The following is a 25,834-nucleotide window of genomic DNA, read 5'->3' as shown; positions in this document are numbered from 1 at the left end:
TTGCATATAACCTACACACGTCCTCCTGTATACTTTAAATCATCTCTAGATTACTTAAAAATACCTAATACAATATAAATGCTACAAATAGTTGCTACACTTGTTTAAGGACTAATGACAAGAAAAAAGAGTCTGTACGTGTTCAGTACAGACGCAACCATAGTAGGCCTAACTACATTTTTTTTTTTTTTAAAGATGACCGGTAAGGGGATCTTAACCCTTGACTTCGTGTTGTCAGCACCACGCTCTCCCAAGTGAGCCACAGGCCAGCCCCTAACTACATTTTTGATCAACGGTTGGTTGAATCTGCTAATGGGGAACGTGGGGATATGGAACCCAGGGTTACGGAGGGCCAACTATATAGCTGTTACACTTATCAGTACTGTGTACTTAAGCAGCAGATTCTGTGAGGTTCTGCTACTCGTGTGTCGTTTTTGTCTTTCCAAGTAAATTAAGCTCCTCTCGGAAGCATATCTCCCTGTCTGTCGATTATCTCTCGCACCTGCCACACGGTAAAACATTTTATTGATTAATAAATCTCGTGCTGTGCTTGTTGGTTGGTAATGATGTCTCCTTACTGTGCTCTCCACCTCCAGAATCTTCCGCTTCATCTTCCCAAAGCACCATACAGGCTTCCTCCTGGCCTGTCAGTCACTAGGTTTCTACCAGCCACTGCAGTAGCATACGCTGCTTTGCAATATTGTGATTATGTCCTGAGGACTCTAAGGTTTTTAAGTTTCTCGAGGGCAAGAGTCCTGTTTACTATAACTTCACAGCAATAGGCTTAGAATATTTTGTGAAAAGAATACGCCGATACCTATTCTAATCAAAAGCCAGTCTCTGAGAGGCTCCAGCCCCTCCTTCCTTTCCGAGACGGAGGGTCATAGAGATGTCTGGCGCAGCGAGGCCTCCTGGCGCAGCCATCGAGATGCGCAGAGGACGGCTAGAGGGTTGCTCGCTGAACCGGCTTCCTCTTCGTTAGTCCTCCTTCCCAACATGGCGCAGTCGGTTAACATCACCGAGCTGAATCTGCCGCAGCTAGAAATGCTCAAGAACCAGCTGGACCAGGTGGGGACGAGCCCCAGAGGCACCTCTTTTCCACTTCATGTTCCCCTCGACCCACGCGTCCTTCCTCGCCCCCCTTTCCTTCCCCAATTCGAGAGGCTTCCTTTCCCAGGCGAAACCCCCATCCGGTCCCAGGACCCGCCCCCTACCCGGCCGTACTCCTCTTTCCCTGCAGTCTCCACACTGATCCTCTTTTCCGTCCACCTTAGGAAGTGGAGTTCTTGTCCACGTCCATTGCTCAGCTCAAGGTGGTACAGACCAAGTATGTGGAAGCCAAGGACTGTCTGAACGTGCTAAACAAGAGCAACGAGGGTATGGGGTAGGCGGGTGAGGGCAACCTGGGGAATGTGGCGAGCCTGCTTTTCTCGTCCCACCTCCTAATCCAGTTTTCCTTACCTGAGACGAGAAAACAGTCCGTTACGTATTGTATACCACTTCATGGGCTTCTTGCATGTTGCCTGTCTAGAATTGAGTGTACAGGACCTTCCTGCTCCTGCTGCCCTTGTTTCCGTTCTCTTCACATTATCTGTGGGCGCTGTACACTGTTGGAACTCCCTTTAACATCTTAACGTTGGAGTTGCCAACGTTCCCCAGGTGGTTGTCTTCATTGCTTTCACAGGGAAAGAATTACTCGTCCCACTGACGAGTTCTGTATCCTTTCCACAGGAACTGCCACCGTGCCTTCTCCTCCTTTTCTCCGTTCACTCTCCCCACAAAGCGGGGATGGGGAGGGTGATAGTTTTGATTACTCCAGAGTCCCCACCACGTGATTTTGAGAACACTTTTATTATAAACACTTCATAGCTCTCTTATCTAACTTCGGATCAATATGCAGCTAATGCCTTTTGAGTACCAAGTTAGGATGTAGATTTAAGGTGTGATATTTCTCTTTGCTGCTTGAGGATATTAGTCTGTTATGGAGATAAAGCTGGTGGTTTACTTTTGCTAATAACATATAGAAGACATAGGCAATAGAAGAATAGGAGGATGTAGAGACAGGGAGGTTGGCTCTGTTTGTTAATCCTCAATTTCAACTTAATTGTGGCTCATGCCTAAATTGCTATTACTAAGAAACCTGAATTGTGTCCACCCATTGAATATTTTACTTGAATGAGCAAGTTATAGCAATAAGGCCCCTGTAATCTGTAGTCAGAGAACTGGTCAGGAGCTAAAGGGGAAACAGGAATAGCAGTGTAGTAGAGAATGATTAAATAAAGAACATTAAATCTCTCAGGCATTACCTACTCATGATTGAGGGTGTTGAAGAGAAGTGAAGCTAGCTTTTCACTTTTGCTACTATAGATCAGTAGGAAAACATTATTGTATTATTGAGGGGATAATAGGAAGAATTACAAGAACTGCTTGTAGGATGAGAGATGGGATTGGGACAGGAGAGTGTTCTAGCATATATAATTTTCTCCATTAGGAATTACTTCTTTGTCTCTCTCCATTTGGAGTTATAGTTCTAAGGCCTCCAGATTGTTTAGTAGTTTTTTTTTTTTTAGAAAAGGAGCGTCTTCGGAGGCTAAGCAGACTGGTTGACAGGGAATCATGGCTCATGCTGGGCTAGTTTTTCCCTTAATCCTTGCTTCTCAGATGTATGTTCCTGGGAAGCTACATGACGTGGAACATGTGCTCATCGACGTGGGAACCGGCTACTATGTAGAGAAGGTGAGTGGGAAGAAGCATGTGGATGTCCCTCTGAGCAGGGAAGGGAAGTTTAGGGGAAGAGCTAGAGTGCAGCATAGGGTCTCCACTTAGCTCCTCATTCACCTCTGATCTTGCAGACAGCTGAGGATGCCAAAGACTTCTTCAAGAGGAAAATAGACTTCCTCACCAAGCAAATGGAGAAAATTCAGCCCGCTCTGCAGGAGAAGCATGCCATGAAACAGGGTAAGTTCTACCTGGAGCACCTCTTAACCCTTTCTGCCTCCATAATACAGAACAGGGGGCTGGCCAGTTATAACATCAAGGTCAAGGGTTTGGGTCTCTGCACTGGCCAGCCACGAATAAATAAATAAATAAATAATAAAATCATGTCTTTCTTTTTCTTTGATGTCTTGATGTGTTATTCTCTAGATTTTGTGTATTTACATACCCACTATTTATAGATTCCTGGGTTGAGTGAGAGATTTAGAGGAAAGAAATCATGTCTGCTTTTGTGGAGCTTCTATTTAATAGGGGTGGATTGGGGGTATGAGATGCACGTGTACATAAATTTACACACAGGAAGGAAACATAACCCGAACTAAATACTAGCCATTATAACCCTGGCTGCACATTAGAATCACCCAGGAAGTTTAAAAAGAAACCCTAGGTTTACTCCAGACTGACTAAATCAACCGACAAGTGCAGGCAGGGGCAGTTGTCCCAGGGGTCAGTGTTTTTTTAAAAAGCTCCCCTGGTGATGGTTACAGTCAGGATTGAGAACCACTGTTCTTATGGAAAAAATCTTTTCCACATTATAATTTTTTGGTTACATCTAACTCATTTAATATCGAATTGTGTTCATTTTTTTATCCCAGTGGTTAGTATATTGACTGACACATTGTATACTGTAAATTTGTGTTAATGTCTGTACCCCACAGTGGATCACTGTGTTAAAAGTTTTATTAACAAACTGTAGTTGATTGTCCACCTAGCTGTAATCTCCCCTGTTACTTTTCCTTAACTCTAGGTTCTCCCCTTTAGCTCCTGAGCAGGATCTGACTCTTCCGTTTTTTCTAACAGCTGTCATGGAAATGATGAGCCAGAAGATTCAGCAGCTTACAGCCCTGGGGGCAGCTCAGGCTGCCGCCAAGGCCTGAGAGTTTGTTGCAGAAATGAGGCAGAGGGACCCTGCTTCAGAGGCCTGGAACTTTATGGGCGTGGCTTCCTGGTGTCGGGAAGGGGAAGGGTCTTGTGTCTAATGCTAATAAACGTGCCAGCTGGGCAGAATGTTGGTCGTTTCTTGCATTAAGCAAGGGACTGGTGATGGAGATGGGAGGAGGGTCGTCAGGAGATGGGCCCCTCGGCGGAGCCTGATCAGCTGGGGCGATGCCGTGCTCATCTTGGAGGCTGCACCACGGACTCTTTGAGGAAGTGGCGAGAACTCCTGCGCTGGGTAGTATCCTCTCTCTGCGAGGCCGGTTGCCGTGGGAACGGCCGACAAGCGGAAGTAAAGCCGCGCGGGCACTTCCTCTTCCAGGTCGGTGTTCCAGCCTCCCCGTGAGGGTGGCCGCATGGGCCACGGCTTCTTGCGCGGTCTCTTAGCGTGGTCGCTGCGGCCTCCACCCCTCCGAATCCGGCGCTGCATGCTCGGCCCAGAGTCCACCCCACCCCCCAAACGACCCCGAAGCAAGTTAATGGCACCGCCTCGAATCGGGACACATAACGGCACCTTCCACTGCGACGAGGCGCTGGCATGCGCATTGCTTCGCCTCCTGCCGGAGTATCAGGTACGGTTTGCGAAAACTGACCGTGGCACTGCCTGCATGCCCCCCGGGTGGACCCCGTTCCCCTAACGAGGTCCCTGTGGTAGCTCGGGCAGCCTGAGCATCCCTCCTAACCATCCCGGATACCCGGGGAACCCAACGTTAATCCTCTGCCCGCGCCACCCCTGGCAGCACCTTCACCTTCCTACCAATCCTCCATCCTCCGCAGGATGCAGAGATTGTGCGGACCCGGGACCCCGAAAAACTAGCTTCGTGTGACATCGTGGTGGACGTGGGTGGCGAGTATGACCCTCAGAGACACCGATATGACCATCACCAGAGGTGGGTTCCTAGATACCATTTCTTTTTCTTGATTTTAACTTTCTTCTGTGCTCTAATTCAGCCAGACACTGCCGTGATTCTGCCTCCTCATTGAGATCAAACTCGTGAGTCCCACTGGGACTACAGCCTTCCATTCTTCCAGCTCTCTGCCTGTTCTTCACCCATCTCCCTGGCCTTGGACCTCCCTTGGTTCCCAGTCAGTCCCTCAGGCCCCTCTTGACTCACCCCCTTCCTTGGCTCAGTCAGGCTTTTCTCCCGCCAGCACTGACATCACCCCAACTAATACCCTATCTGGGATTAATCCATTCACGTCCCCTTGCTGCCCCACCTCAGACTGCTGGGTGCATATGATTGTGGCAGTGAGTGACAGTTCAGATGTGTTTAGTATTCTACGTCATTTATACTCTTCCATTGGGAAATATTTCTTGTCCGTGGGTGGCCTGTTATCTACAGTACTATTCCAAGCCTTTTCCCTCTCAAGCCCCCTACTGCATCAGACTCCCTCAGTGAGTGTCCCTGCCTATTTTCAAAGGGAGTTGAGCTTTTCCTGTATGCACTTCCTCAGCTTCCCACCCCCAAACATACTACTTTCAGTTCAGGAGAAATTATTCTCTTCTGTTGGAGGTTTATCCTCTGCCCTTTTTCCAACCTGTTACTTTCTCCTCTGGGACTTCACATCACAATTCTGCCACCAGGGTTTCTACTTCTCCTTCCCTACAGCCAAAAACTCTGCTCAAGCCATCTCCCATCTTGAAAACAAAGAAATGAATTTAAAAAATTAAAACCCTCCCTCATATAAATCACACTGTTAAAAGTAGTTATCTCTGAGGGATTATAAAGATGTTTCATTTTACATCTCTATTTCTCTCTCTCTCTTTTTTTTTTTTTTTTTAAGTGTACATGTTTTATAAATGATGTCGGGAGGAAACCCTCTCGGTATTTACAGCCTATTCTCTCACCTTCTCAGCTACTCTTCAAAAGAATAGCTGACCTTAGCTCCACCTCTTCCCTTCCAGTTCATTTTCCTCCAGCTCATTGTTTCCCAGTCTCCACTGGAACTGCTCAATGAAAGGGCACCAGTGACCTGAGCACCAAACCAGGGAGCTGGCTTAGAGTTTCACCTTAACTGACCTCTTTGTGATACTCGACATTATTGACCACTTCCTTCTTTCAAATGGTTTTACTTTTATATATATATATATATTTTTTTAACTATACAATATTTGATACATAAAAGAATACATATTGCTTCTCCTTCCAAGTAAGCAATATGTAATACTTCCTGCCCCAAGTAAGCAATATCCTGAACTGTGTGTTCATCATACCCTTGTTCTTATGTATAGATTAGCACATGTCTATTTCTGTCAATGGTATATTTAGTTTTGCCTCTTTTTGAACTTTATTGGTGGGGTGGGAGGAGGTATTATATCATTTGTGTTTACACCTTGTGAATATTTTACAAATATTCTTCTGTATTTACTCAATGTTTAATAATAAAAGTCATTAACAAAAAATGAGATCCTTAGGTGATTCTGAGATGGACTAGTGTTTAGAAATGATGTCTGTAGTTTCCACTTCCCTAACATTTGTCATACCTTTTCCGTATTCTCTGTCCCATTGCTATACAAATTCCTGCTTTCCTTACTTATGTGGACCGTTGCAGGTAATAGCCTTGTATCTGTTCTTCATGCTGGCTGGGGCAATGCTCCTAATATGCACCTGCTTGCTTAAAATACCACCAGTGACTCCTCATTACCTACAGATAAAGCCCAGACTCCAAAGCAGGACATATAAGGCCTGCATAGTCTGGCCCCTGCCTGCCTTTTTGACTTATCTTTTGCCACTCACTCCTCACACCCGAGCTGCCTTTCTTACAATTCTGTGAAGAGACTTGTCTCAGCCATCATACATGTTGTCCCCTCTACCTGGAATGCCTTTTCTCCTTCACCACTTGTGTGTCTGGTGAATGCCCACTAATTCATCTTTCAGGAATGACCTAAAGGCTCTCCTCTGAACACTTATCCCCTCCCTCCTTCTTGTTATAACCTAGCTAGAGTATTTGATTAATTGGTTGTGTTTGTCTGCCTCTAATAGATTAATTTGAAGGCAAGGACAGGGTCTTAGTTTTTATCCTTAATACTTAAAAACACAAAACCTGGCGTGTAGCAAGCGTTGAGTTAACCATTGTTTAATGAATCCGTGAACGTAAGTCCATGTTATCCCTAAGGAAAAGCCAAAGCCTTCCCAGCTGGGCTTTCCTCTCCCAATTCCTGCAATATTTCCCGTCCTCCCCTCCACACCCCACCGCACTCCACCTGTGTCTGCACATGTCTGTATGTGCACACATGCACAGACACACACATGCAGTGTGTTAACCAGGGCTAGCTCCTTCACCTCAGCCCCACCTACCTGTGCTCCTCAGGTCTTTCACAGAGACCATGAGCTCCCTGTCCCCTGGGAAGCCTTGGCAGACCAAGCTGAGCAGTGCGGGACTCATCTATCTGCACTTCGGGCACAAGCTCCTGGCCCAGTTGCTGGGCACTAGTGAAGAGGACAGCGTGGTGGGCACCCTCTATGACAAGGTGGGTACCTGAGGATGGAGATGCCCCACACATGCATCTCCACCAGGCCACTGGGTGTGGCACTCCTGCAGCACTCGACTGGGCCTCAGGTCAGGGTTTCTGGCCCATAGCAGGTCCAGTACTCATCCTCTCCCTGAGTCAGGCTCATCTCACAAGGGGATCGTGATATCTCCCCTGCCTACTTCCTGGGGTGGTTGTGAGAAATAGATGGCATAATATATGGGGAAGGGCTTTGAAAACCATAAGGCAGCGTTTCCTGGCCTTTTTCCTGCCACACAGAAATGACTTTGGGTAAATAGAGAATACTGCTTATGTTTAGGAGCATCAGACTCAGAAGTTCTGGCTGCCCTGAGGTTGAGGGAGCATATCTGAGACACCAGTGTAATTTACAGGTGGTGCACAAGCTGGGAAGCTCAGCTGGGAAGGGTTTGATTATGAAAATATCTTCAGGTTCTAACCAGTGTCCCCTGCAAGCAGCTTCTTGCTTTTGGGCTAGTGGCCCTGGTACACACGTCAGATCAAAATGGTACTGATGACACCTACTTGACCCGACTGCTATGACATTCATGAGTCAAACCTTAGATCCACTCAGCTCTTTTTTGCATGTAGGCTCTTGAGTTCAATTCTCAGTCTTAGCTTGCCCATCTTCTGCCCCCTAACACATAGCATTAGTACGCTCCAAAAGTGAAGAAATATGAATAGGTTAAATTAGAGTTTTTAGAATACCAAGGTTTTAGTCTGCCTTGGTTAATTTTTCCTTCCATTGCCGAGAGGTTTCTAAACAACTGACTAAATTAAATCAATGTTTTAACTGAGCATAAAACATTGGGGGTCCAGACCAAGAGGTGCTGGGCATAAAGGAGTTGATTTTTCAGCTTTCCCTGAGAGTAGCGCTTTTTCTACATACCACAGTATATTGATATGGAGGCCTATTTTGCAGGGAAGTTTTGCATAAAACAGTGACATCCCATATTGTTTCTGCCCCAAAGCTCTTGAGGCATTGTCCTAGCATTTCTTCAGGCTCAGGAGATGCAGCAACTACTGATGTCATGTGGCACATTATGGGCTTCCCTGGAACCCATAACCCCACATACCAGCTCTTGATGTCTAGTCTAGTACTCTCTCTCTCACTTGACTTGTGTGTTTGGCTAAGTCCTGCTGTACCTCATTAACTGTGTCACTGAGTAGCTTACTCAGCCCACCTGAAGGTGTACCCTCCCTCAGCTGTAGGGAGCCACTTCCACCAAACCCCTCTAGGAACTGGAAACCTTCCTTGTTCAGAAGTCAGCAGCCCCCTCCCCATACATGCTGGCGTTGGCTTGGGGTTTTCACAGTACAGTGAGCACAGGATTCGAAATCAGGTGATCTGAATCCAGTCCCAACCCTATTAGCTCTCTGGCCTTGAGCAAGCCACTGAACTCCCCAGTTCTCTCCTCATTCAGGTAATGTTGAGAGATCCTTGCAGGGCTATTGTGAGGGTTAAATGGAAGAAACCTATAAGACTTTACACAAATGGTAGGTATCCTCAAGAGCATTTCCCTTGCTGCTGCCTTAGATGTACGAGAACTTCGTGGAGGAGATTGATGCTGTGGACAATGGGATCTCCCAGTGGGAAGAGGGGGAGCCTAGATATGTACTGACCACTACACTGAGTGCCCGGGTTGCTCGACTTAATCCCACCTGGAACCAGCCCTACCAAGACACTGAGGTAAGGAGGGTCCCTGGGAGAGAGACCCTGAAACATGTAAGAACCTCGGGAGGAAATGAGTGTTTATTTCTCCTAGGCCCTAGCAGAGTCAAAAGTTTGGGCCAGCACCACTGTTCTGATTCCCCCCCATTCCCAGTCAGGGTTCAAGCGTGCAATGGATCTGGTTCAAGAGGAGTTTCTGCAGAGACTAGACTTCTACCAGCACAGCTGGCTACCGGCCCGGGCTTTGGTAGAAGAGGCCCTAGCCCAGCGATTCCAGGTACAAGCCTAAGAGGAGGCACTGTGGCTCAAGGATCAGTGACTGCTGGCAGGCTGCTGGTCAACAGGGGCTCCTGCTTCTACCGTAAACCTTCTAGCCACTTCCCACTTCCCTTTCAGGTGGACCTAAGTGGAGAGATAGTAGAATTGGCAAAAGGTGGATGCCCCTGGAAGGAACATCTCTATCACCTGGAATCTGTGCTGTCCCCCCCGGTGGTCACCTTTGTTATCTATACTGACCAAGGTGGACAGTGGCGGGTACAATGTGTGCCCAAGGAGCCCCACTCATTTCAAAGCAGGTCAGACCCCAGAGAACCACCTTGCAGACCTTCAGCACTATTAGAGGAGGCTGCCAACCTCTTCCTCTGCTCCTTTCTCTAGTTCCTCAGGCCTCCATTTGCTTCCACCAACTCCTTCTTTCTGCTTACATGTAGGCTGCCTCTGCCAGAGCCATGGCGGGGTCTTCGGGACAAAGCACTGGACCAGGTCAGTGGGATCCCTGGCTGCATCTTCGTCCATGCCAGTGGCTTCATTGGTGGGCACCAAACCCGAGAAGGTGCCTTGAGCATGGCCCGTGCTACCTTGGCACAGCGCCCAGTGCCTACGCCTCCCACAAATCCCTCGGTTCAATAAAACTTCCTCTATCTCATACTGACCCAGTCTTTGACCCATTATTGCCCTACACCATTCTGGGAACTTGCTCAAACCTGGGAAAAGTGAAACATCTATTATGTGCAAGACCCTAGGCTAGGTGTTTTTCTTGCACTAACTTCTCAGCTTTCCTTTTCAGAAAACCATCCAGTTCCTAGGATTAAATAACAACCAAATCCCCAAGAAGGAGCTAAAAAGTGACAGAGCAGGATCTTTTTTTTTTTTTTTTTGGTGGCTGGCTGGTATGGGGATCCAAACCCATGACCTCGGTGTTATCAGGCTGCACTCTAACCAACTGAGCTAACCAACTGAGCAGGATCTTAACCCAAAGTTCATGCTTTTTTTCCCCCACTATACCCCAATGCAATTCCCTGGAAGTGACAGAGTCTGGTAATTGAGTGGAAAACAAACTTTATTATTAGAGGTGGGAGTGAGGGGAGTGGGGATGAGCAGGTGGTGGCCCTGGGAGAGGGTCCCAAGGGGCAGAGATAGGGGATGTTTCAGTAAATAGGGGCAGGTCGTGAATAGAACCTCCACCCCCAGCTGGAGGCTCTTGGGCCCGTCCAAGCACAGGGCTAAAACGTGGAAACTGGGCATTGACAAAGTACAGAGGGATGTGGGCAATTCGGCCTGTGGACCAGCACTGCAGAGAGGGGAAAGAAAATCATCAGGGCCTGGTCCCAAAGAAGGCCACATGGCAGAGCCACACAGCAACCAAGGCTCTCAGCTTCTCCACTCCACCCTGGAAACCCCCAGCAGCCTGGCCTACTCACCACACTGAGCAGAGCTCCTTTATTGAAGGAAGGGTGGAAAGTGATGAGCTGGGCCTGGGCTCCTGGCTCCCCCTGGATGATGCCACTAGGGGAAGAAGAAAAGGTGACCAAGCAACTGGAGGCAGAAGGGAGGTGCGTGCTGTGGTTTTGGTGCGAGAAGGCTGGTGAGAGCCCAGACCTAAAGGCCTGCCCAGTACTTACCAGGGGAGTAGCTCAAACACAGGGTTGTTTCTAGTGCGAAAAAGGAGGATGACTGGTTTACCTTCCTTTACCCGTGGATTTCCTATAAGAAATGGACCCAGGAATAGGGAGGAATTCTGGAGGCAGAGTCCCAGGGCAAGGGTGGAGAACTGAAGGCCAGGGTACAGACACACTCAATGGAGAAGGTGGCTGTTGCCTAACAAAGCACTTGCTCGTCTCTTTTTTGTGGGGGGGCAGCTGGCCGGTATTGGAGCGGGGGTGTCTTACCTTTCATGAGTACAGCCAGACGCTCCCCACTGGGGTCCCAGACCATGGAATGGGCCTCTCCCCCAAGCCTATAGGTCAGGACTGGAGGTTAGAAGAGCTCAGTGTGGTCCCTCCCACCTTTCTTTCAACGTCCCTCCTTCACCTACTCAGCTCACCTCTCCTCACCATCTGGCGTCTGTATTGTTGTCTCAGAGAGATCTGCCACAATCGTTGCTGACTTCGCACCTCCAACGCGCCCCTTTCCCTCACCTGTGGATAAGAGCAGAGGTTCGTACCTGCAGGAAACAGGCCTCTCACTGTTTCCCCTGCCAGCTTATTATGGACATCAACACCTCTGAAGTCTAAGCTTTTCAATCCTTCCCTTTATCCCTCAGAGTAGCATCTTACAGAGGTTGCTGCCTCCCTCTGACCACCCCAGATATTTTGCATCCTGAAGTGTTGCCCTAACTCACCACAACGTTCTGGGAATGACAAGGAGTAAATCAGTGGTTCCCCCAATACAGCGAACAGTAGTCGGTTTCCATCTGGGCTCCAGCAGCCAGTCTGGGGTCAGGGAGCAAAAGACAGGGGAAGGGAGGTCTATAAGGGGAACACACGAGGGAAAGAAGTAGAAGTTGGGAGCCAGGCTTGGGGGAGCAGGGATCCATTGGAATCACCTCCTCCCCACCTTCTGTGAATCACAGTCCCCTCTTACCTGACAACGCCCTGACAAAGTAGGCCATCTCTCACAAGTCCACATCTGGGCCTCCCAGACTCTAAACCAGAGAAAGGCAAATTACCACTCAGGACCTCTAGGTTCTAAAACCTAGACCTCCCTCTCTCTGGTAGTCCCAAGGTCAGACTCCAGGAGCCAAGTGCCTTTCTCTAGGTCCTTGACCTCCTTCTACCCTTCACTCTCTCACCGAAAGACAGCTGAAGGAGTGGTAGCCAAGACTTTGCTGCCATCTGGGGACCAGAGCAGGTTGGTAACCCCACCACCTCGAAACCAGGGAAGGGGGACACAGGTCTCTGTTGACACATCCCATACCTAGGAGAATGGAGGCAGGAGAATGAGACAGAGAAAACTCAAGCGCCTTATCATCTCACAGTGGGGTACCCTCTTTAAGGTATAAAGAACCAGAAAGCGGAGGAAGCAGGAAAGGAACTCTTAAACATAAGGGCATAGGTTTATGTTTACAATTATAGCAGGCAGAATTTTAGATCTTGGGGCCGGCCCGTGGCTCACTCGGGAGAGTGTGGTGCTGAGAACACCAAGGCCCCGGGTTCGGATCCCATATACGGATGGCCGGTTCGCTCACTGGCTGAGCATGGTGCTCACAACACCAAGTCAAGGGTTAAGATCCCCTTACCGGTCATCTTTTAAAAAAAAAAAAAAGAATTTTAGATCTGAGGAGTCTGGATGGTGAAGCTCCTTCTCTGGATAAGCCTAACACTGAATAAATGATTACCCCTCTCTTTCCCCCATTTTCCACTACCAGGCGAAGAATGTTCTTTCCTCAAGACTGAGGGGTGGCTTCCGATTAAGATGGTGGAATAGACGGTCCCCAGCGTCACTCTCTCCGACAAATCAACCAACTAACAACTATTAAAAAGCAACAACAGCCAAGCTGGGGCCTCTAGAGCTCAGGGGAAGAGGAGGAGAGACCTACGGAGTACATGAAGGCAGGAGAAGCCACGATGAGAGAAAGAACTGCTCAACCATCTCGAGCCCTGGCCTCTTCAAGACTGGAGCTGGTGAGCACACAGAATAGGAGCTGGCAAAAGCCACAGCTGTGCCCTTCGGATGAAGTTGCCTGGAGGCCACAGGGGAGAAGAGGGCCTGGTAGCCCCCAGGCCAGCAAGACCACCGACAGGGTTCCCATGGACCCGCATAGAAGAAAGGAGCCACAACAACTGAAAAAAAGGAGCCACTCAGAGGCTGGTGAGTCACCGCAAGGGACCAGTGCATGGCCCATTACATGGGAAGTGTTTGGAGCACAGGTGGTGAGGGAGACCCACCAGGTGGTGAGGGCCCACTGGGAGAACACTGGGGAACAACAAGACAGCTGATCTGCCCCCAAGTCAGCACAGGACCACTCAGTGGAAACTGGTCAGGAATACAGAACAGCAGGAGGTGCAGTTTGCTGAAAAGACTCAGGCCCAGACCAGAGTTTCTACACAACTCAAGTGTACTGGATCTCACCAGACCCAGAAGTACCTATAAAGTCAACCATTAAAACCTGAGCTGCACAAAAAGGCTTCCACAGGTAATCAGCAGCAAAGCAGCAATTTAGCTCAACCACAGAGCTCAAGTACTGGTCCCCACAGGAGGTTCCCCCATTTTAGAAGTAAGCAAAGAACAATAAATTAGTTCCAGTGCAGAGTTTAAGTGGTAGGAACAGCAAATAATCCAACACAGAACTGAAAGAAAAAACAAAATACCCACAGACCAGAGAAAAAGTTTGTTATTAACTAGTAAAGGTCTCACATCACCAAAAAACACCTACAAAACCTAGAAGGACTGGAAGCCCCCTGGGTTACTAAGCCACGGAACGGGTAGGGCTGGGAGCCTCAGCCACGCCCCCCCAACACCTGCAACCAGCCCAGTGATGACCACCTAGCTGCTGCAGGAAGTCCCCCAGGCTCTCCCAAGCTAGGGCAGTGTGGGGCGAGGGCTCAGCCACACCCCTCTGACATCTGCACCCAACTCTCAGCAATGACCAAGCCACCGCTGGAAGCTCCCTGGTCTCTCATGCAGGATTGAGGGGAGTGCCATAGGCCTAACTCTGCCCCTCTTCCTTCTCCTTCTTCCACCCTATTTCCTTCCTCTTTCTCCTCTTGGCCTCCCCTCCAGCTGCTCCCCAATAACATCAGAGAATGTAAAAAAGATAATAATATTAATAAACTTAAAAAGAAAAAAGACTGAGGGGTGGCTGACATGACCCTAAGAGGGGTAGGGACCAACTCACCAGGATAGCAGCATCCACAGGTGAAGCTGAGAGCAGCCGCCCCCCGCTGGGGGCCCAGGCCAAGCTGGTGACAGGTGTGTGCCCGGGGTGAGACAGCACCTGGGCACAGCCAGAAGAGGGTCTGCCAAGGGGAATTGGAGTGTGTGGAGTCAGAAGACAAGAAAGCCCCATGATTCTATTTCCTTGCCTCCTTCTGCTAAAACCTCCTAATCCTAATGGCCCCTCCGAGCTCAAATCCAGGTTGGGGAAAAGGAATAAGGATTATGGAAGTTAAATAAAGAAAATAAGGCTGGTCTATTGCCTCAGTTGGTTAGAGCATGGTGTTGATAACACTAAGGTCAAGGGTTTGGATCCCCATACTGGCCAGCCACCAAAAAAAAGTTCCAACCTCTTCTTCTCTTTCCAGAGTTATCTCCCACTCCCCAGAACACACCCTGTGCTCTAAAACTGCCTTTCTGCCTTTACTTGTCAGAATGTCTCCCCCGTCTGTGCTCCTGAATTGTTTTCTGCCTGTCAAAAAGACACTGCATATGGATCGACCTCTATCACTAGTCTGGGAAATACTCCAGGGCACCTGCTGTGTCTTATTCAGCTTTGTATTTCCAGAGCCATGTACTTGGCTTGACAGGTACAGGCTACTAACCTGAGTAAATGCCACCCTCTCCTCTTCCCACCTAACTAATAGCATTTAGCTCCAATGAGATATTAGGTCCCTGATATACAACTTATTCTTTTCTTTAAAATAAATTACAGCTATCTTTTCAGGTCAGTTCACAGAGATCCATCTCATTCTTTTCAGTGACTCACTTATATTCTTCTGAATAGATGACTATAATTTATTCAGCCATGCGTCTACAAATGGACATTTGGGTTGTAATTTTTTGTTATTACAAACAATGCTATAAAAAACATTTCCTATATCTCTTCTATTCATGTCATTATCTGTGTAGAACAGAATAGTAAAATGGAATTTGGGGATAAAAAAGGAGGGCTGGCCAGTTAGCTCAGTTGGTTAGAGCATGGTGCTGATAACACCAAGGTACAGGGTTCAATCCTTATACCAGCCAGCCACTCCCCCTACTAAAAAAAAAAAAGCTTACAGCTTTTAAAAAATAAATGTCAACAAATTGTCTGAAAAGTTTATACCACCACATACTCTCACCAAATGTGTATAAGAGGACCCATTTTTCTAATCTTGCTAGTACTGGATATAATCAAATTTTTTATTTTAATAATATCATTTTGAATGGGTGAGAAATATTCTCCTATATCTTCTAGTCCTTTTAATTTTTAAATTTAGTTCTTTAGTCTGCTTAGAATTTATTTGTATATAAAGTGTGAAGCAAGGACTACATTATTTTTCTAAATGGATAGTCAATTATCCCAACACCATTTTTAAAAAAGAAATCTAAACTTTATTGCAATGGAAAGCCAACTTTATCATATATTAAATTTCTGTATATTCTTTTTTTTTTTTTTTTTTTTTTAAAAGATGACCGGTAAGGGGATCTTAATCCTTGACTTGGTGTTGTCAGCACCGCACTCACCCGAGTGAGCCACGGCCCGGCCCAAATTTCTGTATATTCTTAGATGTGTTCCTGAATGTTATTCTTTTTCTGTCTGTTTGTACCAATAACTTTATATTACTGTAGCTTTATAAAATAATTTAATACCTGGTAGGGCTAGTTTCCCCTCACTAATCTTTCCTTCTCCCATATTTATTCCTTCATAAAAACTATCATTTTATTGTACCAGCCAACCGCAAAAAAAAAAAAAAAAAAAAAAGAATCCCAGGTTATTTGGGCTGGCCAGTTACCAGTTGGTTAGAGCATGGTGCTGATAACACCAATATCCAGGGTTCAATCCTTGTACCGACCAGCAGCAAAAAACCAAAAAAAATCTGTATTCATTTTGTCTGGTTCACAAAAAACAAAAACCCAGCAGAATTATGATTGGAAGTACACTAAATCTGACATCTTTATGATTAAATTTTCCTATCTAGGAATACAGCTTGTCTCTCCATTTATTCAGGTCATGTAATATTCCTCAACATAATATTCTTTTTTTTTTTTTTTTTTTTTTTTTTTTGGTCGTTTTTTCGTGACCAGCACTCAGCCAGTGAGTGCACCGGCCAGTCCTATATAGGATCCGAACCCGCGGCGGGAGCGTCGCCGCGCTGCCAGCGCAGCACTCTACCAAGTGCGCCACGGGCTCGGCCCAACATAATATTCTTTTATAATTCTTCTGTTTTATTCCATATCTGTGTTTATCTCTCCAATTCTGAAAATAGTGTACTTTGGCTGGACAAAAGGTTTTCTTCTTTATTCATAATTTAAAGAACCAGTTTCTGGTTTTATTTTTAGTTAGTTCTCATGGGGACTTTTTTTTCAATTTCACTGGTTTCTGCTCTTATCCATATTCATTCCCATTCTCCTTCCTTTAGACCTGTATCTGACAGTCCTCTGGAAGAGACAGTCTTTCTACTCCATGATCCATAGATACATCCACCCCATAATCCCATAAGCCCTAGTTCTGGCCCTTTCTCTAAATTAGAGCATTCCCAGCACCTCACCTTAACCTTAGATCTGCTTCTCTCATAGCCCTGGGAAGTGCTGTGAGGACAAGGAACTTCTCCTTCCAGACTTCCTTACCATCCACCACCCCAAGCAAGGCCACAACCCTCAGGCTGATGTAAGACAGGCTGCTGGGACTTACCGGGTAGACAAGGAGGTAGGGTCCAGGGTCCAGATGAGAATGCAGCTCTGGCAGGCCACAGCCAAGACAGACGCACTGAGGGGCTTCCAGGCCAGAGCCGCCACATTTCGCTGCAGCCGGTGCTTCAGAGAGGGAACTATAGTGCTGTGGTGAAGGGACAGGGGAGTGAGTAAAAGCAAGGACACTAAGGCTCAGGGTACCCGAGTGCAATTAAGGAGGGAAAGACACGGAGAAGAAAGCTGATCAATCCATGGCCCAGGAGTATTGTGGGACAGAACAATAGGATAAATTCTAGGTCTGGGAAGAGGACACATCCAGGTATGGAGGTTCCCTAACCCCACTTCTGGAAGGAGCCCTGTGGTCTAGGCTCAGGCACTGCAGGACGCCCCTGGGACCAAGGCTGGAAAGGGAAGAGGAGACTGGCAAGTCAGAGCCCACCCTGTAGGCCCACACACACCTGTTGGCATTATACACACGGATTGAGTCATCTAGCAGGGCCACTGCAAACTTGTTGGTGTGGGGGTGCCATGCAAAGACCCGCAAGCAGCAGCTGGACCTAAGGCACAGTGGACACAAAAAGCCAGAACCTGTACCTACCCAAACCCCAGCCCACAAGCTCATATTCCTTTTCATGTGAGATGGTTGTTCTCTACTTTTTCCTTCTTTTTTTTTTTTGTTTTTGGAGAGTAGGAGCAGGAAAGGAGTGGGAGAAGCATCTGCCTTGACTTCTCTTTCCCAGAAGAAGTTTCAAGGTTCAGGACTTCCTTTCCACAAAGCCTGAGAGCTTGTGAACTCACCAATTTGTGACTTGGGCAAATTCAGCAATCAGATCTTCACTCCTGAGCTGTAAGAACAAAGCAGACAGAGGACACCCTGGGACAAAAGTAGTTCATCCCCTCTTATGTTCCCACAGGGAACCTGGGCCAATCCCAACCTCTGCAGTCATCTCACCTAACCCTGACCTGAAGGGACAGGAAGTAGGGACTGGCTAGGAGGAAAGCCAAGGGAAGAAGCCAAACTTACAGACAGATGGGGAAACAGGGACCCATGGAGGGAGGAGGCCCATCGACAGAGTGCCAAGGCCCAGCTGGATGCCGTCTTCACCCACTCAAACACTGCAGGGTTGAGGAAGCAGCTCTGATTAAACCATTCACAGGGCTTTTACTAGGCACCCTCTTAGGTGAGAGACAAGCAAGGACAAGCACTCCTTAGGTCCTTCTGCCCAGCAAGTGCTCCGGACACCACTCTAGATAACTACTCTGGGTTATCTAGATAGTAGAAGGGAAGAAGAGAAGACAACAGGAAAAATAGGGCTAAAGGGAAAGAGGCTAGGCCAAAAGGTGTTGGGGTTAGTTCAAGAATAATATGGGGCCGACCCCGTGGCTCACTCGGGAGAGTGCGGCGCTGGGAGCGCAGCAGCGCTAGGAGCGCCGAGGCTACAGGTTCGGATCCTATATAGGGATGGCCAGTGCACTCACTGGCTGAGAGCGGTGCGGGCGACACAAAGCCAAGGGTTACAATCCCCTTACTGGTCACAAAAAAAAAAAAAGAAGAAGAAGAATATGGAGGGGAGATACTAATCACAAAACTAGAGAAGCCTGGAGGGAAAAATACTTACCCTCTTCCTCTGAATTTGCAATTTCATTCAGTACTCCAAAAAGGCCCACATCACGCCTAATAAGGAGAGGAAGCTGTGAGTCAGGTTACTCTCATCCCCTCATTCCCCCTCTACAAATTTCATTCATTCATTCATTCAATAAACATGTATTCAAAATAAGGGCACTCACATTTAATGAGCCAACTATGTATCAGGCACTTTATATATATTGTCCTTTCACTTAGTTATCACACTAATCTTCTGAATGTCATCCTGCCCATTTACAGATGAGGCAACTAAGGATCAGAGGTCTTTGGGAGCTTGTGAGCAGGTCAAGGAGTAAGGACTTACTCTAAGACAATGAATGGAAAGCCATAGAAGAGTTTTAAGCAAAGGAATAAATTGATCAGCCTGGTTGCAGATTAGAGGGGGACGTTCAACTTCACTCACACAAAGGCACATGCAAATTAAATTGTACTGAAATACCAAATAACAAAGTTTGATAGCACATGTGTTGAGAAACAGGCACTCTCATCCACTGTATGTATAATTTCGATGGAGGAGTATTGGCAACAGCTCACAAAATTACAAATGAACATACCCTATGAAGCCAACAACTTAGTTTCTAGAAATTTATCTTATAGTTAATGGTAATACTAAAATAATAATAATAGCAGCTAACCCTTGAAGGGATTAATATGTGCCAGGCAATGTTCTCTAAGTGCTTTACATTTTTTTGTTGGTGGCCGGCCAGTATAGGGATCAAATCCTGGACCTTGGTATTATGAGCAGCACGCTCTAACCAACTGAGCTAACCAACCAGCAATACGTGCTCTACATCTATTAACTCATTTAATCATCACTACAACTTATAAGATAGGTTCCATTTTAAAGATGAGGAAACTGAGAAACAGAGTGATTAAGTGACTTGCCCAAGGTCACACAGCTAAAAAGTGGCATAGCCAGAAACTGAACCCAAGTGGTGGGGCTCCATTGTTTTATGTGCAAAATGAATGATCTACGTATGAGATAATTCAGTACAACCTCATATTTAACCTTGCTGAGCTTCAGGTAAAAGCTCTGAAGTGGTAATGACACGAGGTGGGGGCAGGGAGCAGGTTCACATAAACCAGAAAACAAGGCATATCATTAGAAATGAAATGGAACTACTGTTGCACAGCCTTGAGCTCCACAGTAAGGACTGATAATCTGACATGATTTATGATACATGTCTCTGATGGAGAGAAGAAATAAGTCAGCCCTTTTTTTTTTTTTTAAAGATGACCGGTAAGGGGATCTTAACCCTTGACTTGGTGTTGTCAGCACCACGCTCACCCAGTGAGCAAACCGGCCATCCCTATGTGGGATCCGAACCCGTGGCCTTGGTGTTATCAGCACCACACTCTCCCGAGTGAGCCACAGGCCGGCCCTAAGTCAGACTTTTGAAGAGCAGCCCAAGGCAGAGGGGTGGTAACCTTATTTTCTCCAGAGTCTGCGGACCATGGCCCAGGAAACCCTTTGCCATGCCTCACCAAATGTTGATGCATCTCTTCCACACTTGCTCCCGGTGATGGATGAAGGCAGTTCTTGTGCCATGGTCTAGCCTCCCAGGGGTCTTCAGGGGATCCTTGGTCAGGTGTAGGACAGGAAGATTGATCCACTATAGCCCAGAAGTGAGGGGCGTGACAGTGAGCCAGTCTCTCCCCCAGATCTTTGCTGAACTCCCTGCCATCTCCAACCCATGGCTAGGCTAAGCATAAATGCTCAGAGGCCTGTTTCCCAGTTCCACAAATTTAACACTTGTGAGAATGGGAAACAAGTCTTAGCTCCCTATCTCTAAAACTAAAATAATATTTCATAATATTGCTGTGATTATTAAATCGTATAACATTTTTAGAAAACACCTGACTCAGAGCCTCTTTCTTACATAGCAAACGCTCAATAAATGTCAGTTTCCCTTCTTTTTCCTTCCCAGTAAGTTCCAAGCTGTGCCTTAATAGTTCTCCCACTGTCCCCAACTTTTTAATAGTTCTCCTGCACCCCCACACTCCCTAGATTCGCACTCGTTCTCTCCATCCCCTCTAGGCCCGCCCCACAGCTCCTCAGCATCCCTTATACTCCAATCCCAGACCTAAAATACAATTCCAGCCCTTCTAAAATACATCTACCGCCCCTGCCAGGCTGTTCCCAGTCGGCCAGCCTATGCGACCCCGCCCCCGCCACGCTGCCTCTGTTCCTCAAGTGTGCCTGACTCCGCCCCATGCCTCTAGGTCCCCTCCCTCCCTGCCCTGGCCACCTGGCCCCGGAAGTCAGGAGGCTGGCTCTCATAGCTATTGCCTGTCACCAGCTCATTATTGTGCTCATATAGGGTGACTTGACCCCTAGGCGGAGGTGGAGGAAACAACCCTAGAGAGCACATCTTGCCGGTCTCGACGGAACAGATCCCGTTCTTCCGACTCTTAGTTCCCGGGCTAGATTCGTATGTGGACGGGTAGCCGCACGGAACAAACAGCAACGCGAAGTTCAACGGAAGTGAAGGGAAGAGTAACTGAGAAGAAGGACGCATGCGCGGTCCCGGTATAGACTTCCGGAGCTTCCTCGCGCGTCCCCTGGTGGCCGGAGGGGAAGAAGCGCGCGGACCAGTCCTCAGGGCCAACACTTGGTCAAAGGCGTGGGGGGGAGGGTGTGTGATTTTCCTGTGAGTCTACTGTTTTTCCCAGCTCCGAATTCCCTAACACCGTCCCCCACTCACTCGGCTCTCGGAAAGCCAAATATAAGCCACGTTCAGGGAAGTACGTAATTAAGTCCTCCCGAGCCTGTGGGTCGCCCAGAGGAAAATATAGGCCGTTTCACAGGCAGCTGGCTGGAAAGCTACTGGAAAAGCGTTCTGAAGGAGGAAAGTCAGAGGGGAGACCTCCCGAGAGACAGTGGTACGCCCGCCGGAACCCAGGGCGCACAGGGTCAGGAGTCCTGGAAGCGGAGGTGGGGATGTTAAGTTCTGCGAGAGGGAGAAAAGGGAGAGAGAGACCCAAGCCAGGTGCTATTTCAGCCAAAAGCTAACGTGGAGGGGAGACTGAACCAGATCAGTACCCCCAAACCAAGGAAAGCAGGAGGTTTATAAAACTTTTAGGGAGGGTTCTGACAGAGTAATGGGTAACTTCAAAATCAGTGGTATGCAAGGTGACACAGTCCTTGTGGTCCGATAACATCTGGTCGGTTAGGGCATAGGTTTCCGAAGCATTCCTTCCAGCCCAGCCCAATTGCCTTAAGCTGGCTATGAGGTTGAGGCCTAATAGAGGACAGTTGGAAAACAGTAACATTTCCTGAGCACTTATTACCATATGTGCTTATATAATCTTTACAACAACCCTGTGAGGTGGGTACTGTTATCACCATGAGGAAAGTGAGGCACAGAGACTGAACCTAGATATACCCAAACCAGGCATTCTGATTTAAGAATAAAAGTGCGATTGATCTTATTCTAACTCCAGTGGATGGAAGTAGAACTGGAGTCTAAGGCTCCTCATTTTATAGCTCCGTGTCTTTGGAAAAGTCATTGAATTCTTTGAGCCTCAGTTTCTTTTTCTTTTTTTTTTTTTTAAAGATGACCGGTAAGGGGATCTCAACCCTTGATTTGGTGTTGTCAGCACCACGCTCAGCCAGGGAGCGAACAGGCCATCCCTATATGGGATCCGAACCCGTGGCCTTGGTGTTATCAGCACCGCACTCTCCCGAGTGAGCCACAGGCCGGCCCTGAGCCTCAGTTTCTTCACTTGCAGAGTGTCCTAATTATTTCACACGGTTGTTTCCAGTACAAAATAGTGGAAGTGAAGCTATTTAACATGTAAAGTACTGGGCCGAGCCCGTGGCGCACTCGGGAGAGTGCGGCGCTGGGAGCGCAGCGACGCTCCCGCCGCGGGTTCGGATCCTATATAGGAATGGCCGGTGCACTCACTGACTGAGTGCCGGTCACGAAAAAGACAAAAAAAAAATAATAATAATAATGTAAAGTACCAAACAAATGTCGGAGATTATTAGCCATAACTCTGCCATCAACTAGGGGACCTTGGGCATTGGTGTATTCACTTAACGAATGAGCAATTCAAAAATGTGTAAGGCACAGTTCCCACTCCCAAGAGCTGCCAGTCTCACTGAAGAATCTAGGGGGCATTCTAGTTCTAGCATTGTTGGATGCTGTGTTCGCCCCTCCTTTCTACCTGAAAAATTTCCCTCAAGGGAGTATTTCTGGGTCAGAAAACAAAGGGCTCCAGAAGGCTCCTGAAAATGCACCCCACCTGAGATGAGGAAAGTGAATCTCCTCTAATGGGATACAGCTCAGTCTATTTTCAAAGAATCCCCAGGTGATACTGCACAGACCACATTTTGAGTAGCAAGGCCCTAACTTTTTCCAATAGCCCAGTTTAATTTGCTAGATTAGTTTCACAGTCACCTGGGAAGTCACAGTAAGTTTAAAGAGCATAAGGTATAAACTAGGGATAGTTTGGGGAACTTGACTGGGAAAACTCTCCCTGAGAAGGGGAATGGGGCAGGTTTGAGTCTAACAGATTAGTGGAGAGCACTGAGGACTCCCCGACAAAGTTTTTGTTTGTAGCCACATCATAACACCATCCAACCCCAGATATCCCCAAGAAAGCACTCCCTCCAGCAACTTCCACCAACCTTCGACGAAGCCTCGATTTTCACCAATAGGTTATGTTATAATTATCTGTTAGGTGCCTGCTTCTTACTTTGTACTGTGAACTGGAGGGAAGGAACAGTGCTATTCCTCTCTCTGCCCCCACCTGGGGCCTGGCACAAGTTTTGAGTTCTGCCCCCTCCGCCCCCCCCCCCCGCCCCGTATGCTTATTTAATGTTTGTTGAATAGTTTTCACAATTTGCGTGTTCTGAGGAGGCCGAAGTCTCGGCCTAACGCGCTCCCCCAGAACTTCACCAGGGGGCGTGGCTGCCCGGCGACTGTGACGCACCGCCTCGGGGGGCTCCTGGCGCTTAGCGGGCGGTCTCCACGACCCCTCCCTACGACCTGAGCGGGAAACCAAGACAGCGCGCAGGCCGCTGCCCGAGACTTCTAATAGGAGCCCCCCACCTTGGGAGGCATTGGGGGGCCTAGCTGCCCGGAGCTCGGCCCGCCGACCCTTCCCGGGCCCGCCAAAGCCCGGCGCCCCGGGCCAGGGGCCGGTAACCAGGCGCACATGGCCCTCCCGGCCCTGTTTGTCCTGGCAGCGCGCCGCCGCTATTTGAAGCGGTTTTTATCTCCCAAAAACCAGCAAAACCCCAAGCGGAGTCTAGGGAAGATGAAAGGGGCCGAGGGACTGGGAAGGGGAGGATCGCGGGGCTGCGGCGGGCAGGAGCTGGCACCGGACAGGCGGAGACCGGGAGGCGAAAGGGCCAGACCCTGGGGGGTCCCGAGGAGTCTGCTTAGCGGGGTGGGGGCGGGAGCCCGGGGGTCCACTCCGGGCCTCCTCCCTTTCAAGGCGGCCCCCGCCCCTCGTCCGCCCCAGCCCCCTCTCCCGGATCTCTCTTCTGCCACAGCCCCCAGCCCACTAAGGTTTTCGGAACTCGGGTTTCTTCAAAGCGCCTTTGAAGCCGAGCGCTCCGCCAGAGGGCAGGAGATTTCGCACCTGGGCGGTGGCGGCAGGGTGGGGAGGGGGCTCGTAACGCGAGCCCGCCCTGAGCGCCCCTGGGATAGCCGACCCCCTCCCACCCGTTCCAGCGCCTCCGTCGGCCCCGCACGGTGGACGGTCGGACGGGCGGCGCAGCAGGGAGTCAGGCCGAGGGTGAGCGGCCTGTGCGCTCCCTCAGCCCAGCGGGGGAGCCCTGGGGGGCAGGGGCTGCACAAAGCCCTATTGTGGCTTGGGGATGGCTGCCACAGAGTGGCTTTTGTTCCTCCCCTAACTCCGTGGCAGGCCCGACTGATTGCAGGCCCTGGGCAGGGAGCGGGTTACGCGCCAGGAGCCGCACCACGGCCCAGCTGGGGTCGCGCAGTGGGCCGCGCTGAGACCGCGGTGCCCGTGCTTGGGCCGGGTCACTGCCCCGGCCAAGGTCGGTTGGTGCAGAGTCCGAGAAAGGGCCAGGGAAGAAACCACTGCGCCTTCATGACTCTGTAGACAGCACTGGACTGTCAAAACCTGTACTCCGCTGGAGGGCTTGGTCGACGAAGCATTTTTCTGCGGGGTAATGTGCGAACGTGCACAATAAAATATTCGCCCTTGGGGGGGGTCCCCAATTTGCAAAGGAAAAATCTTGTGGCCCACCCGTCTCCCTTCCTCTTCCCCTTTTCTCACCAGGACAAAATTTCAAATCGAACTTTTATTTATTAAATTAAAAAAAAAAAAAGACTCCATGAGGGCATGATCCCTTCCCTTCCACAATGTTACCCGCTCCCCAAGATCCAGCGGCTTTAACCCTTTAACTTGGGGCCTTGAGGGAGCAGGGGACAAAAAAGGAGGATCCAAAGTCACAGGAAAGGGATTCAAAGGCACGAAGCGGCTTTAAAAGTCACTGGAGGTGGAGTTGGGAGCATCGAAGTCCCAAGTTGGGGGCCTGGGGATGCACCCCAAATCAGATTGGGGACCTCTGTTCTACTCTTCTTTCTCAGGCACAAGTCTAACAAAGTGCCTTGCACAGAGTAGGCACTCAATAAATAATCAATTTATTTGTATCTAATCCCAGAGAAAGCCTTCCCACCCATTCTTCAGGAGGAACACCTCCCAACCAATGTCCTCCTGTTAGGTGGGCTTCCCCAAAGAGCATGTCTAAGAAGGCAGCTGCAAGCTCTCCATAACCATGGCAACAGGGGATTAGCCTGATTGGGTCATGGTTTCTGAGGGGAGGGGCTGTGGAAGAACCCTCTCCGGGGTTAAGGGAGCTGGGGTACCTTCCAGTCCTTCTCCCCTCCATAGAACTTGAGGTTTCACAGCTTCTGGCTGGGGCTAAGGATATTAGGGATCACCTAGTTGAAAGATACCCCATCAACTCTTTAACAGAGATCTAGCTAACCAACCCAATTTGTAGAGACCTCATTAAAAGAGAAACCCCATTAATTGACATCCTGATGATAGAAATTCTATTAAGATTTCCACTAACACTTTGTCTATACGGAAATGCATTTGGCTAGAATTTTCTTTTTTTTCTTTTTTTTTTTTTTAAAAAGATGACCGGTAAGGGGATCTCAACCCTTGGCTGGGTGTTATCAGCACCACGCTCAACCAGTGAGCAAACCGGCCATCCCTATACAAGATCCGAACCCATGCCCTTGGTGTTATCAGCACCGCACTCTACCGAGTGAGCCACGGG

At 48.6% G+C, this 25,834-nt stretch overlaps 3 protein-coding genes across 4 annotated transcripts; 2 read left to right on the top strand and 1 right to left on the bottom strand.

Moving 5' to 3' along the window:
• The first annotated feature begins 966 nt into the window (after positions 1–966).
• On the top strand, positions 967–4,002 carry PFDN5 (prefoldin subunit 5). 2 transcript variants are annotated; one of them, XM_063075787.1, is made up of 6 exons: positions 967–1,068; positions 1,275–1,377; positions 1,685–1,716; positions 2,662–2,736; positions 2,853–2,958; positions 3,796–4,002. In XM_063075787.1, exons 1-6 carry the CDS (start codon positions 997–999, stop codon positions 3,870–3,872), a joined length of 465 nt encoding a protein of 154 aa, XP_062931857.1. In that variant the 5' UTR covers positions 967–996; the 3' UTR covers positions 3,873–4,002. The 2 variants fall into 2 exon arrangements, with proteins under 2 accessions (XP_062931857.1, XP_062931858.1); XM_063075788.1 differs by lacking the exons at positions 1,275–1,377; positions 1,685–1,716.
• Positions 4,003–4,244: 242 nt separating this feature from the next.
• Positions 4,245–10,017, top strand: MYG1 (MYG1 exonuclease). Its single transcript, XM_063075860.1, has 7 exons — positions 4,245–4,502; positions 4,708–4,820; positions 7,243–7,402; positions 8,958–9,110; positions 9,247–9,369; positions 9,489–9,667; positions 9,803–10,017. The coding sequence occupies exons 1-7, from the start codon at positions 4,287–4,289 to the stop codon at positions 9,999–10,001; spliced, it is 1,143 nt and encodes a 380-aa protein (XP_062931930.1). The 5' UTR covers positions 4,245–4,286; the 3' UTR covers positions 10,002–10,017.
• Positions 10,018–10,437: 420 nt separating this feature from the next.
• On the bottom strand, positions 10,438–20,977 carry AAAS (aladin WD repeat nucleoporin). Its single transcript, XM_063075473.1, has 16 exons — positions 20,817–20,977; positions 20,053–20,180; positions 18,542–18,597; positions 17,947–18,038; positions 17,721–17,767; positions 17,381–17,479; positions 16,924–17,067; positions 14,209–14,329; positions 12,163–12,287; positions 11,955–12,015; positions 11,713–11,803; positions 11,416–11,509; positions 11,261–11,328; positions 10,994–11,075; positions 10,793–10,877; positions 10,438–10,662 (listed from the first exon to the last, which is right to left on the bottom strand). Exons 1-16 carry the CDS (start codon positions 20,937–20,939, stop codon positions 10,438–10,440), a joined length of 1,641 nt encoding a protein of 546 aa, XP_062931543.1. The 5' UTR covers positions 20,940–20,977.
• Between the last annotated feature and the right edge of the window lie 4,857 nt (positions 20,978–25,834).

This window comes from Cynocephalus volans, chromosome 12 (assembly GCF_027409185.1).
Source record: "Cynocephalus volans isolate mCynVol1 chromosome 12, mCynVol1.pri, whole genome shotgun sequence".
Lineage (NCBI taxonomy): Eukaryota > Metazoa > Chordata > Mammalia > Dermoptera > Cynocephalidae > Cynocephalus > Cynocephalus volans.
The sequence above is the reverse complement of the archived record's forward strand: the minus strand, read 5'-3'. Positions and strand labels throughout refer to the sequence as shown.